General features: G+C 43.2%; 1 protein-coding gene across 1 annotated transcript in view; it reads right to left on the bottom strand.

The window, feature by feature from the left end:
* The window catches only part of LOC308337353 (uncharacterized protein), a gene marked incomplete at both ends in the record, with an annotated part of 34,006 nt that extends 20,197 nt beyond the window's left edge, over positions 1-13,809 (bottom strand). Inside the window, 2 exons of the mRNA XM_080795499.1 lie at positions 12,301-12,370; positions 13,729-13,809. Of these exons, the coding sequence (XP_080651625.1) occupies positions 12,301-12,370; positions 13,729-13,809 (151 nt within the window). The remainder of the gene's footprint in view (positions 1-12,300; positions 12,371-13,728) is intronic.
* Between the last annotated feature and the right edge of the window lie 841 nt (positions 13,810-14,650).

Here is a 14,650-nt window from a genome sequence, read left to right as displayed (position 1 = left end):
TTAATCAACTTAGGGAAAAGAAAAACTCAATTCTAGCTCTCTCTAGCCTTCCTGTCTGACTTAAGTATGGAAAGGCACAAAACAAAACAAAACTGAGAAGCACTTATGAAATCCACAACTACAGGGTACAGGCTCACTAAAAGACTGAAACCTAATCCTAAGACCTTGAAACCCTATTCCCCCCAATTTACCACCACAACTGTAAAAGTGCCTGTTTTAAATCTTATTTAAGAAGTCATCTGTAGAGAAACCCAAGTACACTAGAGAGACCAAAACAGACACTAGAGAACATTTTAGCCTCTGACACACAGCTACACCAAACAGTAAACACATAACAACCCCCATCCAGATAAACATTAAAGGCTTATATACCTAATCAGTTACTTTTATCCAATATGTAATTTCCAGCTATCAGAAAAATTATGAGGCATACTAAAAGATGAAAAAAACACAAAAGCATGAAGAGACAGAGCAAGCATCAGAACCATAGTATGATATGGAAGGAATGCTAGAAATTTCACATCAGCAATTTAAAATGACTACAATTAGTAAGGGCCCCAATGGAAAAGACAGACAACATGCAAGAACAGAAAATCAAAAGGAAATGGAAACGATCTCGAAAAGAAATGGAGAATGACTTTGATGGCTCATCAATAGACTGGACAAAGCAGAGGAAAAGAATCAGCAAGCTTGAAGACATGTCATTGGAAACTTCCAAAACTGAAATGCAAAGAGAAAAAAAGAATTAAAAAAATGAACAGAATATCAAGAACGGCAGGATAATTACCAGAAGTGTAACATATGCATAATAAGAATACCAGAAGAAAGGAATAAAAGAAATACTTGAAGCAGTAATGAAAGGGAATGTCCTAAAATTAAAGATACCAAGTCACAGGTCCAGAAAGCTCAGAGAACACTAAGGAGGATTAAAAAGAAAAAAAAAAAAGATCTACAACCATGCTTATCATATCCAAACTGAAAAATCAAAGAAAAGAAAAATTCTTGAAAATAGAGGGGAAAAAATGCCTTACCTATAGAGAAGTAAGGATAAGAATGCAATCAAAGTTCTTTTCAGAAACCATACAGTCAAAGGAGAAGAGTGAAATACATAAAATGTTAAAAAGAACCATGAATCAAGAATTCTTAATCAAGAGAGATTATCCTTCAATACTGAATGAGAAATAAAGGTTTTTCTCACGGAAACAAAAATTGAGGGAATCTGTTGACAGTAGACCTGCCTTACAAGAAATGTTAAAATAAATTCTTCAGAAAGAAGGAAAATGATAGAGGTCAGAAACTCAGATCTACATAAATACCAAGTGCTAGAAAAGGATAAATGAAAGTAAAATGAAGTATTTTCTCATCCTTTTTTTTTTCCTACCTGCCTTTTTCTCTTTGCGGTATAACTGACATATCACTTTCAGGTTTACAATGTAATGATTTGATATTTGTATGTACTGCAAAATGATCACAATAGGTCTAGTTAACACCTTGTTATATTTTTATTCTAATTGATCTAACAGATAACAATTTGTTTAAAATAATAATGGCAACAATTCATTCAGTGATGATAGCTTATGGATAAATGCAATGAAAGGCAAAAATGTTATAAGGACAGAAGGGAGGAAGTGAGAATACTCTGTTATATGGTACTTTCATTACCCATGTAGTAGTATTATGTTATTTGAAAGAAGACTTGGATTAGTTGTAAATGGACATTGCGAACACAAGGGTAACCACTACAGAAAGTTTTTTTAAAAGTATAAATAAGGGATGCCTGGGTGGCTCAGTTGGTTAAGCTTCTCCTTAGGTTCAGGTCATGATCCCAGGGTCCCGGGATCAAGTCCCACATTAGGCTCCTTACTCAGCAGGAGGCCTGCTGATCCCTCTGCCTGCCACTCCCCCTGCTTGTGCTCATGAATACTCTCTCTCTCTCTCTCTCTCTCTCTCTCTCTCTCTCTGACAAATTAATTAATTAATTAAATCTTTGAAAAAATAAAGTATAAATAATATGCTAGAGAGAGGGGAAATTTTATCACACCAAATCCTCAATTAAAACCAGAGAAGGCAAAAGAGTGGAAGACAAAATGAGAAAACAAGGACAACAAATAGAAAAAAGCAACCAATATGGTAGATAATATGGAGACTCAAACATATCAGTAATCACTTTAAATGTCAGTGGTCTAAATATTTGAATTAAATGACAGAGACCATCAGAGTAGATAAAATACAATAGGCGTGCCTGGGGGGCGTGCTCAGTTAGTTAAGTGTCTGACTCTTGATCTGGCTCAGGTCATAATCTCAGGGTCATGAGATGGAGTGGATTCTCTCTCTCTCTCTCCCTCTGCCCCCCTCTCTAAAATAAATAAGTCTTTTAAAAAAAACACAATACCCAACTATGATTTCTGCAAGAAACTTAGTTTAAATATAAAGACACAAATAGATTAAAAGCAAGGATATGGAGAAAGATATAACATGCTAACACTAATCAAAAGGAAATGAGAGCAGCTATATTAATTTTAGACAAAGCAGACTTTAGGAAGAAAAATTATCAGGAATAAAAAGGGGCACTACATAATGATAAAGGGTCAATTCTCTAAAAAATTGTAATAATCCTTAACATAGACATGCCTAATAACAGCACATAAAAAAACACACGAGGCAGGGGCACCTAGGTGACTCACTCAGTTGAGCATCCAACTCTTAATTTCATCTTGGGTCATGATCTCAGGGTCTTGGGATTGAGCCCCAATGTCAGGCTCTGTGCTTAGTGGGGAGTCTGCTTAAAGATTCTCTCCCTCTGCCCCTCCCCCCCACTCTCTCTCTCTCTCTCTCTCTCTCTCTCATAAATAAATTTTTTAAAAATACATGAGGCAAAAACTGACAGAATGGCAAAGAGAAATAGATGAACCCACTGTTAATATGCAGTCTTCAACATACCACTCTACTGGAAATGGATAGATCCAGCAGCAGAAAATCAGTAAAGACACAGCTGAATGAAACAGCATCATCAATCAACTAGACCTAATTGACATCAGTAGAATACTTCATCTAACAACAGCAACAGAATGTACATTCTTTTCAAGCTCACATGGAATGTTCACTGAGATAGATGACACTCTGCCAGGAAATATACCTTAACAAATTAAAAAAAAACCCAGAATCATACAAAGTCTTCTCCCAGATCACAATGGAATTAAACTAGAAGTCTGTAACAGAAAGATAGCTGGAAAAAGCCAAAATAGTTAAAGATGAAACAACACACTTCTAAATAACACGTGTCAAAGAAGAAGTTACAAGATAAATTTTAAAAACATTTTGAACTACTTGAAAATGAAGAAATAACTTGTCAAAATTTGTAGGATGCAGCAAAACCAGCACTTAGAAGAAATTGAGAGCATTAAATGAATATATTAGAAAAGAAAAAAAGATCTAAAATCATTCACCTATGCTTCCACCTTAGGAAACTAGAAAAAGGAGAGGAAACTAAACTGAAACTAAGCAGAAGAAAACGAATAATAAAAATTATAGCAGAAATCAATAAAATTGAATAGGAAAGCAATAAAGAAAAATCAACAAAACCTCCAGCCAAGTTAACTAAGAAAAAAAAAACAGGGAAGATATTCATAACTAATATCAAAACTGAAACAGGGACCATCACTTCTCATCACATGCATATTACAAATATAATAAATATTATTAACAATTCTATGCCTACAAATCTGATAACCTAGATGAAATGGACCAATTCCTTGAAAGACACAATCTATCAAAAATCAGAGAGAAATACATTAGTGAATATGCCTATATCTATTATAGAAATTGAATCACTAGTTAGCAACCTTCCAAAACAGAAAGCAGTGTCTCTACAATCCCTTTCAAAAAAGAGACACAGAGAGAGTACTTATTTATTCATTGTACAAGGCTAGAAATATCTTACTACCAAAACAAGACAAAGACATTTTAAGAAAGGAAAACTACAGACCAGTAAGTCTCATGAACGTAGTTGCAAAAATCCTCATCAAAATATTAGCAGAATGAATTCAACAACGTATAAAAAGAATTATATACCAAGACCAGGTTGATTTATTTCAGGCATGCAAGGCATGTCCGGCATTAAAAAAACAATTAATGTATCACATCAACAGGCTAAAGAAGAAAAAACTTAGGAGAATATCGACTGATGCCCAAAAAACCATTTGACAAAACCCAGCATCCATTCATGATGAAAATCTCTGAGCAAGCTAGGAATGAAGGAAACTTCTTCAATTGGATAAAGAACATCTACCAAAAATCCTGGAGATAATATCATACTTTCTTTTTTAACAAAGAGTGTTTTATTAGTTTCAGGTATGCAATATAATGATTCAACAATTCTATACATTATTGAGTGCTCATCAAGATAAGTGTACACTTGATCCCCTTTATCAATTTCACTCCTCTGTCACCAACCTCTCTTCTGTCAACCACCACACTTAATGATGAGAAACTAGATGCTTTGTGCTAAGATCAGGAACAAGGCAAGGATGTCTTTACTCACCACTCCCATTCAGCATATTACTCTAAGTCCCAACTAATGCAAAAGACAGTAAAAAGAAAAAAATATACAGATTGGGAAGGAAAAAATAAAACTGTCTTTGTTTACAGATAAATAATTGTCTATGTAGAAAATTCCAGGGGCACCTGGGTGGCTCAGTGGGTTAAGCCTCTGCCTTTGGCTCAGGTCATGATCCCAGGGTCCTGGGATCAAGCCCCACATCGGGCTCTCTGCTCGGCGGGGAGCCTGCTTCCCCCTCTCTCTGCCTGCCTCTCTGCCTACTTGTGATCTCTGTCTCTCTCTCTCTCTGTCAAATAAATAAATAAATAAAATCTTTAAAAAAAATTCCAAAGGATCAACAACAACAACAAAAAAACTCCTGGAAGAAAAAAGCGACTATAACAAGGTTGCAGGATACAAGGTTAATATATAAAAGTCAACTGCTTTCTTATCTATCAATAATGGAAAACTGAAATTTGAAATTAAAAATACAATGCCATTTACATCAGCACCAAAATGAAATAATTAGGTACAAATCTAACAAAATATGTACAAGAGCTATTTGAGGACTACTACAAAACTCTGATGAAAGAAATCAAAGACCTAAATAAATGGAGACATAATATATGCACCTGGATAGGAAGATTCAATCTTGTCAAGATGTCAGTTTTTCCCAGCTTTATCTATAGATTCAATACAATCCCAGTGAAAATACCTTCAAGTATTCTGTGGTTATCAACAAACTGATTCCAAAGTTTATACTGATAGGTGAAAGACCTGTAATAGCCAGCACAATAGAACAAAGTCAGAGCACTGATACTAAATGACTTCAAGACTTACTATAAGGCTATAACAGTTAATATAGTTTAGCATTGGTGAAAAAATAGACAAGTTGATCACTGAAACAGAACAGAGAGACCAGGAACTGACCCATACAAAAACAGATCTTTGACAAAGGAGCAAAGGCAATTCAATGAAGACAGGATGGTCTCTTCAACCAATGGTTTTTTGAACAACTGGACATCTACATGCAAAAAAAAAAAAAAACTAGACATAGTTCTTCAAATTTCACAAAAATTATGTCAAAATGGATCACAGACCTCAATGTAAAATGCAAAACTATAAAACCCTTAGACGATAATATAGGTGACCTTGGGTTTTGCAATGACTTTTTAAATATAACACCTAAAGTATGATCTATGATTTAAAAAAAGGATTGATAAATTAGATTTCAATAAAACTAAAACTTCTGTTCTGCAAAAGCCAGTGCTCACAGAATGAAAAAACAAGTAACGTAATGGTAGAAAATATTTGCAAAAGACACACCTGATAAGGGATTAGTATCCAAAATACACAAAGAATTCTTAAAATTCAACAAGGAACAACCCAATTAAAAAATGGGCAAAAGATCTGAACCTAACCAAGATATAAAAATTGCAAATAAGCCTAACAAGAAATGTTCAACATCATATGTGCTCAGATAATTATAAGTTAAAACAATAATGAGATACCACTACCTACCTGTTAGAATGGTAGAAAATCCAAAACACTAACACCAGATGCTTATAAGGTTACAAACCAACAGGAACTCTCATTCATTGCTGGTGGAAATGGAAAATGGTAGAGCCACTTTGGAAGATAGTTTGGCAGCTTCCTACAAAACTAAACATACTCTTACTATATGATGTAGCAACTGTGCTACTTGGTATTTACCCAAATGACTTAAAAATTTACATCCACAAAAAAATCCTGCACACAGATGCTTATAGTAGCTTTACTCATAACTGCCAAAAGTGAAAAGAAACCCAGATGCCCTTAAGTTGGTAAATGGATAGACAAACTGCAGTACATCCAGATAATGGAATGTTATTCCATGAGAAAAATAAATGAGCTATCAAACCACGAAAAAATAAGGAGTCGTCTTAATTGAAATAAAAGGAGTCATTCTAAATAAGGCTACATACTGTAGGATTCCAATTATATGACATACAGAGACTAAAAGTTCAGTGGTTACCAGGGGTTAGGGAAGGAAGGGCTGAGTGGGCAGAGCACAGAGGATTTTAGGACAGTGAACTACTCTGTATGACATAAAAAAATAATAATAAATATTTTTATTAAAGTAAGAAAAAAAGAAATAACAAATAAGTGTTACCTATTAAAAAAAATCAAAGACTAAAAGAGAAGTTTACACATAAGGAAATTTTCACTCTAAAAACCAACCTGTGTAATGCAGAAACTGCTATTAAAGTTATTTAAACCAGTGGTTCTCAAAGTTCAACATGCATCAGAACCCCTGGACCAGCGCCTGTTAAAACCCAGACTTTCGGGGTGCCTGCCTTTGGCTCCGGTCATGATCTCAGGGTCCTGGGATCAAGCCCTGAGTCGGGCTCCCTGCTTCTCTCTCTCTCTCTCTCTCTCTCTCCAACAAATGAACAGAATCTTTTAAAAACCCAGACCTCTGCCTACCCCCAACTTTCTAATTCCCTAGGTCTGGGGTGGAGCCTGCAGTTTGTATTTCCAACAAGGTGCTGGGGAATACTGATGCTGCCAGCCGGCCCTGCACATCAAGAGAGACAGAAGTGTATAGAATTGTTGAATCATTATATTGTGTACCTGAAGCTAATATAACACTATACGCTAATTATACTTGATTTTTTTTTTAATTTAAAAAGAGATAATAAAGTCTGATAAAAATAAGAGCAAAGCTGAGCAATCCCCCCAAAAGGGATTTTAGGGTAGACAGAAGTGAAGGGGCACATACCAAATAACCTGAGTCTTTTCTGTAGAATATACTAGGAAGGGGCACCTGGATGGCTCAGTGGGTTAAAGCCTCTGTCTTCGGGTCAGGTTATGATCTCAGGGTCCTGGGATTGAGCACCGCATTGGGCTCTCTGCTCAGCAGGGAGCCTGCTTCCCTCCCCACCCCCGCCTGCCTCTCTGCCTACTTGTGATCTCTCTCTGTCAAATAAATAAATAAAATATTTTTTAAAAATAGAATATACTGGGAAAAGTTGAGAGAGAAGGACCAAGAGTCAGAATTTTTAAGTCCCCCATGTTTAAGAACTCAAGAAAGAAGACTGAAAAGTAATGCCTGTCTCTCTTTCTCACCATTTGTAATCCTCTACTGCTCTGCTGACCTGAAAATCATAAATCTGTAACGGGCAATGAGCAGAGACACTGAGAAAAATCGGAATAAACAAATCAGTCAAGCTGAAGGGAAGAGGCAGTGCTGGAGAATAGTGCTAAAGCCACAATGGGGACAGGCTAAAAATCCTATGCTAAATCCAAATTCCCCAACCCCTCCCCATCCTCTTCTCAAAGATTTATCCTAGACCGCTTAACTCACTGGATTGTCCCCCCATTTCCAGGAGACCAAACGTGCTGCTGATATGCAACTTTGAACTCCGGGACAATACTCTTCTGCCTCTTTCTACCTCCCTTTACACACAAACATGAAGTTAAAAAGTGAACAGAGAACATGGTAGGAGATTCTGAGAAGCTCCTGTATGTGCCCAAAAGGCCAAACACTCGATGTCTTCTACTGTGTTCACTGCAGTATTTCTAGCAAGGAGCACAGTGGCTAGCGTGTGGGAAATGCTCCCTAAATAAATGCTCAGAGAAGGACCAGATCCAAGGGAAGTGACATAAAGGTGAAGTCCTCCTCTATGACCACAATGCATGCTTTTCTTAGACACAGGAATATAGATGATGGATTTAGAAAGCAGGGCACCTGTGTGCAAGGACTATGACAGCGAGAGAGCAATCAGAAGGCTCTGGTCCTGGGTGAGTGCGCGTGCATACATGTGCAGGTCCCTCTACCTGTCTACAAGGACAAGGCCCAACCTGACACACCCTAGATGTGAAATCTGCCCTTCTGTATGCTTCCCATAGTCTGCTACAAAGAAGATTCGCCTTTCTGTGCCTGGGGAAGAAGAAACGGAAGACTCACCTCCTTGCACAGTGAGCATGCAGACATAATGATAACGATGTTTCTTCAGACAAACCTTCTGGCCAGTAAGACCACAGGATCCCCAACACCCAGAGACCGCCCAATAAATATTTATCAAAGAAATGAATGAATGAATGGGAGAGAAGGGTAATCTAAGGGCACTCTGGGCCTGTCCATGTCAGATGAGACTCACCTTCTTAAAAGTCCTTGTACCAGAGCACTGCACTGCAAGCACTGGGACCCAGGGACCAAGGATGGGAGAGACGGAGATGAATATGGGGAACCTACACGCCCCAGCTGAGCCAGACAGACAAGGAGAGAGACGGAAATAGAGAGACAGGTAGTCTGGTAATATAAAGATATAGGCTGTTCTCCTTTCCATAACGTGTGGTGTACAAGATCAGCAATAAGAAGGGCCCCTGCTCTTCACCCCCTCTCCAATTCAAGAACAGTCTGTGGTAGGCATCTTAAGGAAGCTCACAGTCCCTCCTGCAGATCCTGGGAGCTAAGGGACAGCTTATGAGCCCAAAGTCCTATACATCCTGTTGGTGTGATGGTTCTCCAGCAATGGGCACGCCACCAGGTCCTCAGAGGGTATGGCGTGAGGGTGACATCAGTGGTTGGGGAGGATGGCAAGACTTACTCTTTACCGCCTCCAACATCTGTGCCCATCTGCACTGTGGATCTGGACAAAGTTCAATCTCCTCAAAGTGACACCAGAGGGCACAGCCAGTGATTCTGCCTGTCTTGTTCATTATGGTGTGCTCAACACTCAACACAGAGCCTGACATACTCCAGAAACTCCGCACATATCCATAACTATTCTGTTTTTCACTGCTTCCCCACCCCCCACCAGTTACTGAAAAACTTTTACTAGAGGAAGGAGGGGAGAGGGAAGGAGGGAGGGAAGAGGACAGAAAAAGAAACATAGGGAAGAAAGGAAGGGTAGGAGGGAGAGAGAGAGGGAGGAAGGTGTCTAGTCTCTGTCCTTCTTGGTGCAGTCGAGCCCACCCTCTCTGAATCCTTGCCCAGGTGCATTGCATTGAGACAGCACTAGCACCCAGACAGCAAGGATTAGAGAGGGGGAGCAGGGCAGAAGGCTGAAGCACCTTCAGTGCTCGAGGTGGAACATCTTTTCTGTTACACAGGTCCACGTGGGAGCAGGAAGAAGTCTCGAGATGAGTGGGCATTGGGAAGGGGCATTAATAAGAGGTTCCTTCCGTTCTGTGGCCCACCCAAACTCAGCACACGCAGGGATATTCAGGGAAATGGAAGTCCACTCTCCCACACACATGCTTGGAGATGAGGGCCAAGCCCATCCTGTGTACCATCATTGCCCAGCACAGGGTAAGTGCATTTGCTCAATGAATAGTTGTGGAAGGGAGGAGGAGGGGCGAGTCATGGGGTCCTTTGTCCTTCTACATGTAGAAAAGGGCTCCTCCTAGAGTCCTGAGGTGTACTGCATCTGGAGAGTACTCACATCTAGGTCGAGAGGATACGAGAGGCCAGAGGCGGAGCAGAGCTGAAGGCTTGGGGATGCGCATACCACATGCACATCTAGGTGAGGGACCTAAGGAGAAGCCCGATTCTTGCACCCTGAGTCCAAGTACCCCTAGGCATTGTGGGGAGGAAGCTGACATTCCAGGAACCTGCTAGACGTTAGGCCGGTGTACCTGAGCAGTTCCGTTTACGTGGCACCCCCACACAGCAGGAACTCAGTACCCTTGTGAAATGATAGACCGAGACCCGCACATACAAACAACTGAACAAACAAGTGAAGACCCCGTGAGGCTCTGTCCGACACACGGGCCAGGCTCATGATCTCATATCCTTGCAATGAGCCCACCACACTGATCAGCCAGCACTCAAGCCTCAGTCGCAAGGATAGGGGAAGGGGGGGACAAAAATCACGGTGCAGACACCTGTCCAACAACCGTGCATTTGAGTGCGTGTGCACTGAGGAAGTTCACACTTCTTCAGACAGGGATGACGGATAACGAAGTATATCTCCTGCCTCTCAGTCTGGGCCAGAAATGTGTATACACGTGTGTGCACGTGTGCCCATGCACAGGAAGAACATGGGTATGTACAGGGAGAATGAAAAGGCTCAATTCCTGGCACAGCCTGCTTGCCTGTGTCCTAGGCCTGGGGAAGTGCATTCACTACGCTCCTCCACTGGACAGGAAGTCCTATAAAGAAAGAAGTCTCTTGCTCAGCAGCAAACTCTCAGCATAGTGCATGGTCCCTAAAATGCGATCCGGGAACATATGCTAGCTGACTCGCTTGGGAGGAGGCTCATGACGACAAGGCTCACCCTCCTGTAATCCATGCACACAGGAGGTGCTTCGAGAATTCACAACTCCGATATGCAATGGGTATAGGAGAAGGAGCGGTTCGCTCTGCTGCAAAGCCCAAGTATGCACACGTGTCTGTGTATGCCTGGTGTTGAGTTCGTGCCCTGAGAAGGAACGATAAGGCTCTTTCCCGATACGGTCTTGGCTGTAAGCTCACTTAACTTCCTAGGCTGGCCAAGTGTGCAGTTCTGGAGGAGGCGGGGAAAGTCAGGAGCGGACGTACTCCTTGCCACTGTGTGCAGGGACACGGCACTAAGAATGTCATGAGTAAGGGGGAAGCTCATTCTCTGCCACCCGCGCCAGACTGAGTCCTTTGAGGGCTGAGCCCCCATCTGACTTGCTTCTCACCTCGTCCCCGAGCATTCCCACTAACTCAGTGATTCTCAAACTTGAGCAGACATCAGAATCGGTGGCATAGAAAACAGACTTCTGTGGTTCATCGTTTACTCGGTCAGGAGTGGGGTCCAAGAATTTGCATTTCTAACAGGTTCCAAGGTGACACTGATGCCGCTGGGCCGGTGAGCACCCTTGGAGAACCACCATTCTAAACAGACATTAAATTAAAAAATGAGAGGGGTGTTGCAAAACTCTTTGCTTTTAAATATGGGTGAGATTCCCTCTGAATTTCTGCGCAAGGGCAATGGCCTGGGACCACACTGGGACCTGAACAGAGGTCTCAGGCCTCTTCGGACTGTGCATATGTGTACAAGAACCATCACTCTTGTGCTCACAGGTGACTGACTGCCTACGATTGTACAAAGGGAAGTGCTTTTCCTGCACACGCACCTGTGAGATAAGCCTTTAGGGCTACTTTCATTCGAGCTCTGGCTGTGGAAGGAGCAGGCAGAAAGTTCACTGCCCCACCCGTCAGACAGGGAGAGGCTGTTGTGGCTCAGTGCCCCACATACACTGTGGAAGCAGTTCTGTGTGCAGAGGACACACCTTCTGTGTTTCTACACCTGGGTGCTATGTGTGTATATGGGAGGGGTGTGTTTACAGGGAAGGCTCCCCTTTCTGCATATAATGGGTTCACATGGGACTGTACCACAAGGTAAAGGAAAAGATCTCTTTGCATGCAGCAGTGGAAGAAAGAGAGCAGTGAGGCCTCCCTCACGGAGTCCCTATAGGTACTATGGGTAGGAGGGCAGGGAAAGCATGCTGGTCTGCATGCTGCCAGGGCCAGGGTGGGGGGGCGGTGTGGGGCACCACAGCAGGCTCCCTCCCCTGCCCTCTCTGTAAGTTTGAGCCTGCAGGCAGGTCCGTGTCACTGGGTGTGTCCTGGAAGCCGGGTGGCAAGAAATCTCACTCTTAGCATCACCTGCACATGTCCGTGTTTGCACAGTGGCCAGCAAGCAACATAGAGACCTACTTTGTCCTCTGAACAGTGGCCTAGTAGTCCACAGCATCTGTGAGCCATAGTGGGCTTATCGGTCCCCTACCAGAAATGTCAGGACAGCTACCTTGTCCATTCTGATCCGTTTCGTCCTCTGTGACTGACCTATGTCTGGCATCTAGCAGACATTCGGCTATCTGTGGAAGGAACAGAAAGGAGAAGAGAAAGTTGCTGCACAAGAGCTCTGCCCTTCTAAATGCAGACAAGGCTCCTTCCCCTGGAGTCCTCAAACAAGGACAGCGACCTAAGACAGCACTGGCAGCTAGGCTGAAAGAAAGAGAGGGAAGCACCCGGTCAGGGGGCCAACTCAGGAGGTACACGTCTGTGTCTGTCTGTGTATACCCAGTCGGACCCTTCCCCTGCACAGTGTACTTATGTGGGATTGTACTGAGGTACAGAAGGTTCTCCTACGCATATCTGTGAGACCAGAACCCAGGGCAGCATGTTTCAAGTCCCACCCTGTAACCCACCCACCCCCAGGACATGCAGGCATAACAAATGAGAGGGAATCCATTCTCCAGCTTGCAAGGAGGGACCAGATGTGGCTCATTCTCTTGTGGGCCAGTTGCCCAGCACAGCACCTGAAACAAGACTAGGTCCTCGGTAGGCAGTTGTAGAAAGGAGGGAAGGGAGGATGTGGAGGTGCTCTGTCCCACGTGAAGATGGTGCTCTCCCTCTCGGAATCCTTGCCCAGGTGCATTGCATTCAGAAAGCACTCTCACCCAGGTAGCAAGGATTAGAGAGGGGGAGCCAGACCAGAAGATTCCAGCACCTGTATGCTGCGCGCGCGTGTGTGTGTGTTTTTAACAAGAAGGCTTACTGCTCTCGCCCAGTGCACTTACATAGGATTGAACTGAAGAGAAGGTTCTCCTACACGTATCAGCCACATATGCTTGTAAGTTGGGGGGGTGGTAGATAAGAAGTCCCCTATGTGACACTCTCACTCTCAGCACATGCAGGGGTGGTGGGTGATTACAAAGTCCATTCTCCCCGCTGGACTATAATATCCAGGAGGGCAGGAGCCAAGTCTGTCCTGTCCACTCTCCCATGACCAATGCCCAGCATGACGCCTAATAAATACTATTTGTGGAAGGCAAGAATGAATGAGGGATAAATGGCAGGCTGGCATGCAGCAAGCAGCTGAGAGGTGGTGCACAGATCGTCTGTCCTTCTCCATGCAGAGGATGCTTGCCCTCCAGACCCCTCACCCTGGTGCACTGCAATTAGAATGCACCCTCCCCCAGGGACAGAGGATGAGGAAGAGGGAACAGAGCAAAGAGCCTGGACACCTGCACTGTGTGTGTGGTGCGCACACACGTGTGTGCACATGCGTATGTAACTCTCACGGTTGCACTCCCGCAAAGCACCACCACGTGCATTTAGTAAGACTGATGCAGCTCCCCCCGAGGTGTGCGCATGTATCTGTCCCCGTGCACAAAGTCACATAGCCATTCTCTCTCAGGCAGTCTCTCTGAACATGTGCTGGGAATGGTACCTTTTTCAGACTTAACCGGAGTGTCTGCACGTGTTGGTGGCATGGCTGGGGGTTAACAAGGCTGGGACCATCTGTGTCCATGGGCACTCCTGCACGTATACGTGCTGGGGAGTGGTATGGTAAAGGGGACACTTTTCCCTTCCACTCCTCTGCTGAACTGTGAGCTCACTGAGGGCAACCACTGGCTGTGTGAGTCTTATCAGGTACGTTTCGCCATTACAGTGTCTGCCACACAGGAAGCCAAAAGAAAAGGAAAGCTCATGCCCTGACACAGGGGTGAGTATGTCTATGGGGAATATGCCCATTCTCCCACAGGTGTCCCCGAGAGAGCCCAGGCATGAGGACTCCAGGCCAGGGACTTTATCCATCTTATTGACCCTTGCAGCTCTAACACCCTGGGCGGGGGCTGGCACCTCCAAGCAAACTCAAATATTTGCAAGAAAGTGGACGAGGTGGTGCACAGGTACTCATTCCTTCTACATGCAGACAAGACTCAGCCTCTTTGAATCCTTGAATAGGTGTGTTGCACTGAAATGGCACTCACACCTAGGTTCCAAGGATTCGAGAGGGGGAGCAGCGAAGAAGGCTCAGGCACCTGCCGTTCATGTGTGTATATGTGTGTATGTGTATGTGGAGCTATGATAGAGTCTTGTCCTCACGTACAGAGACTATTCTCTCCTGCACCGTTCTGTGTCAGATCAGAAAAGACACCATGCTTCTGTGTGCTTGTAGGTGACGATGGCAAAGAGAAGTCCACTCTGTGGCCCACCCACCCTCAGGCCGAGTAGGAGCAGTGACTGATGAGGAATTCTGCTCTTCTCCCCTGACTATAAGCAACACAAGGACAGGGACCAGGTGGGCCTGCATGCTCGCCACCCAACTTAGTACCACAGATAGAAGAGGTGATCATAATTACTCATGG

Source organism: Martes martes (assembly GCF_963455335.1).
Source record: "Martes martes genome assembly, chromosome: X".
Lineage (NCBI taxonomy): Eukaryota > Metazoa > Chordata > Mammalia > Carnivora > Mustelidae > Martes > Martes martes.
Note: the sequence above shows the minus strand (reverse complement) of the source record. Positions and strands in the feature narration are given on the sequence as shown.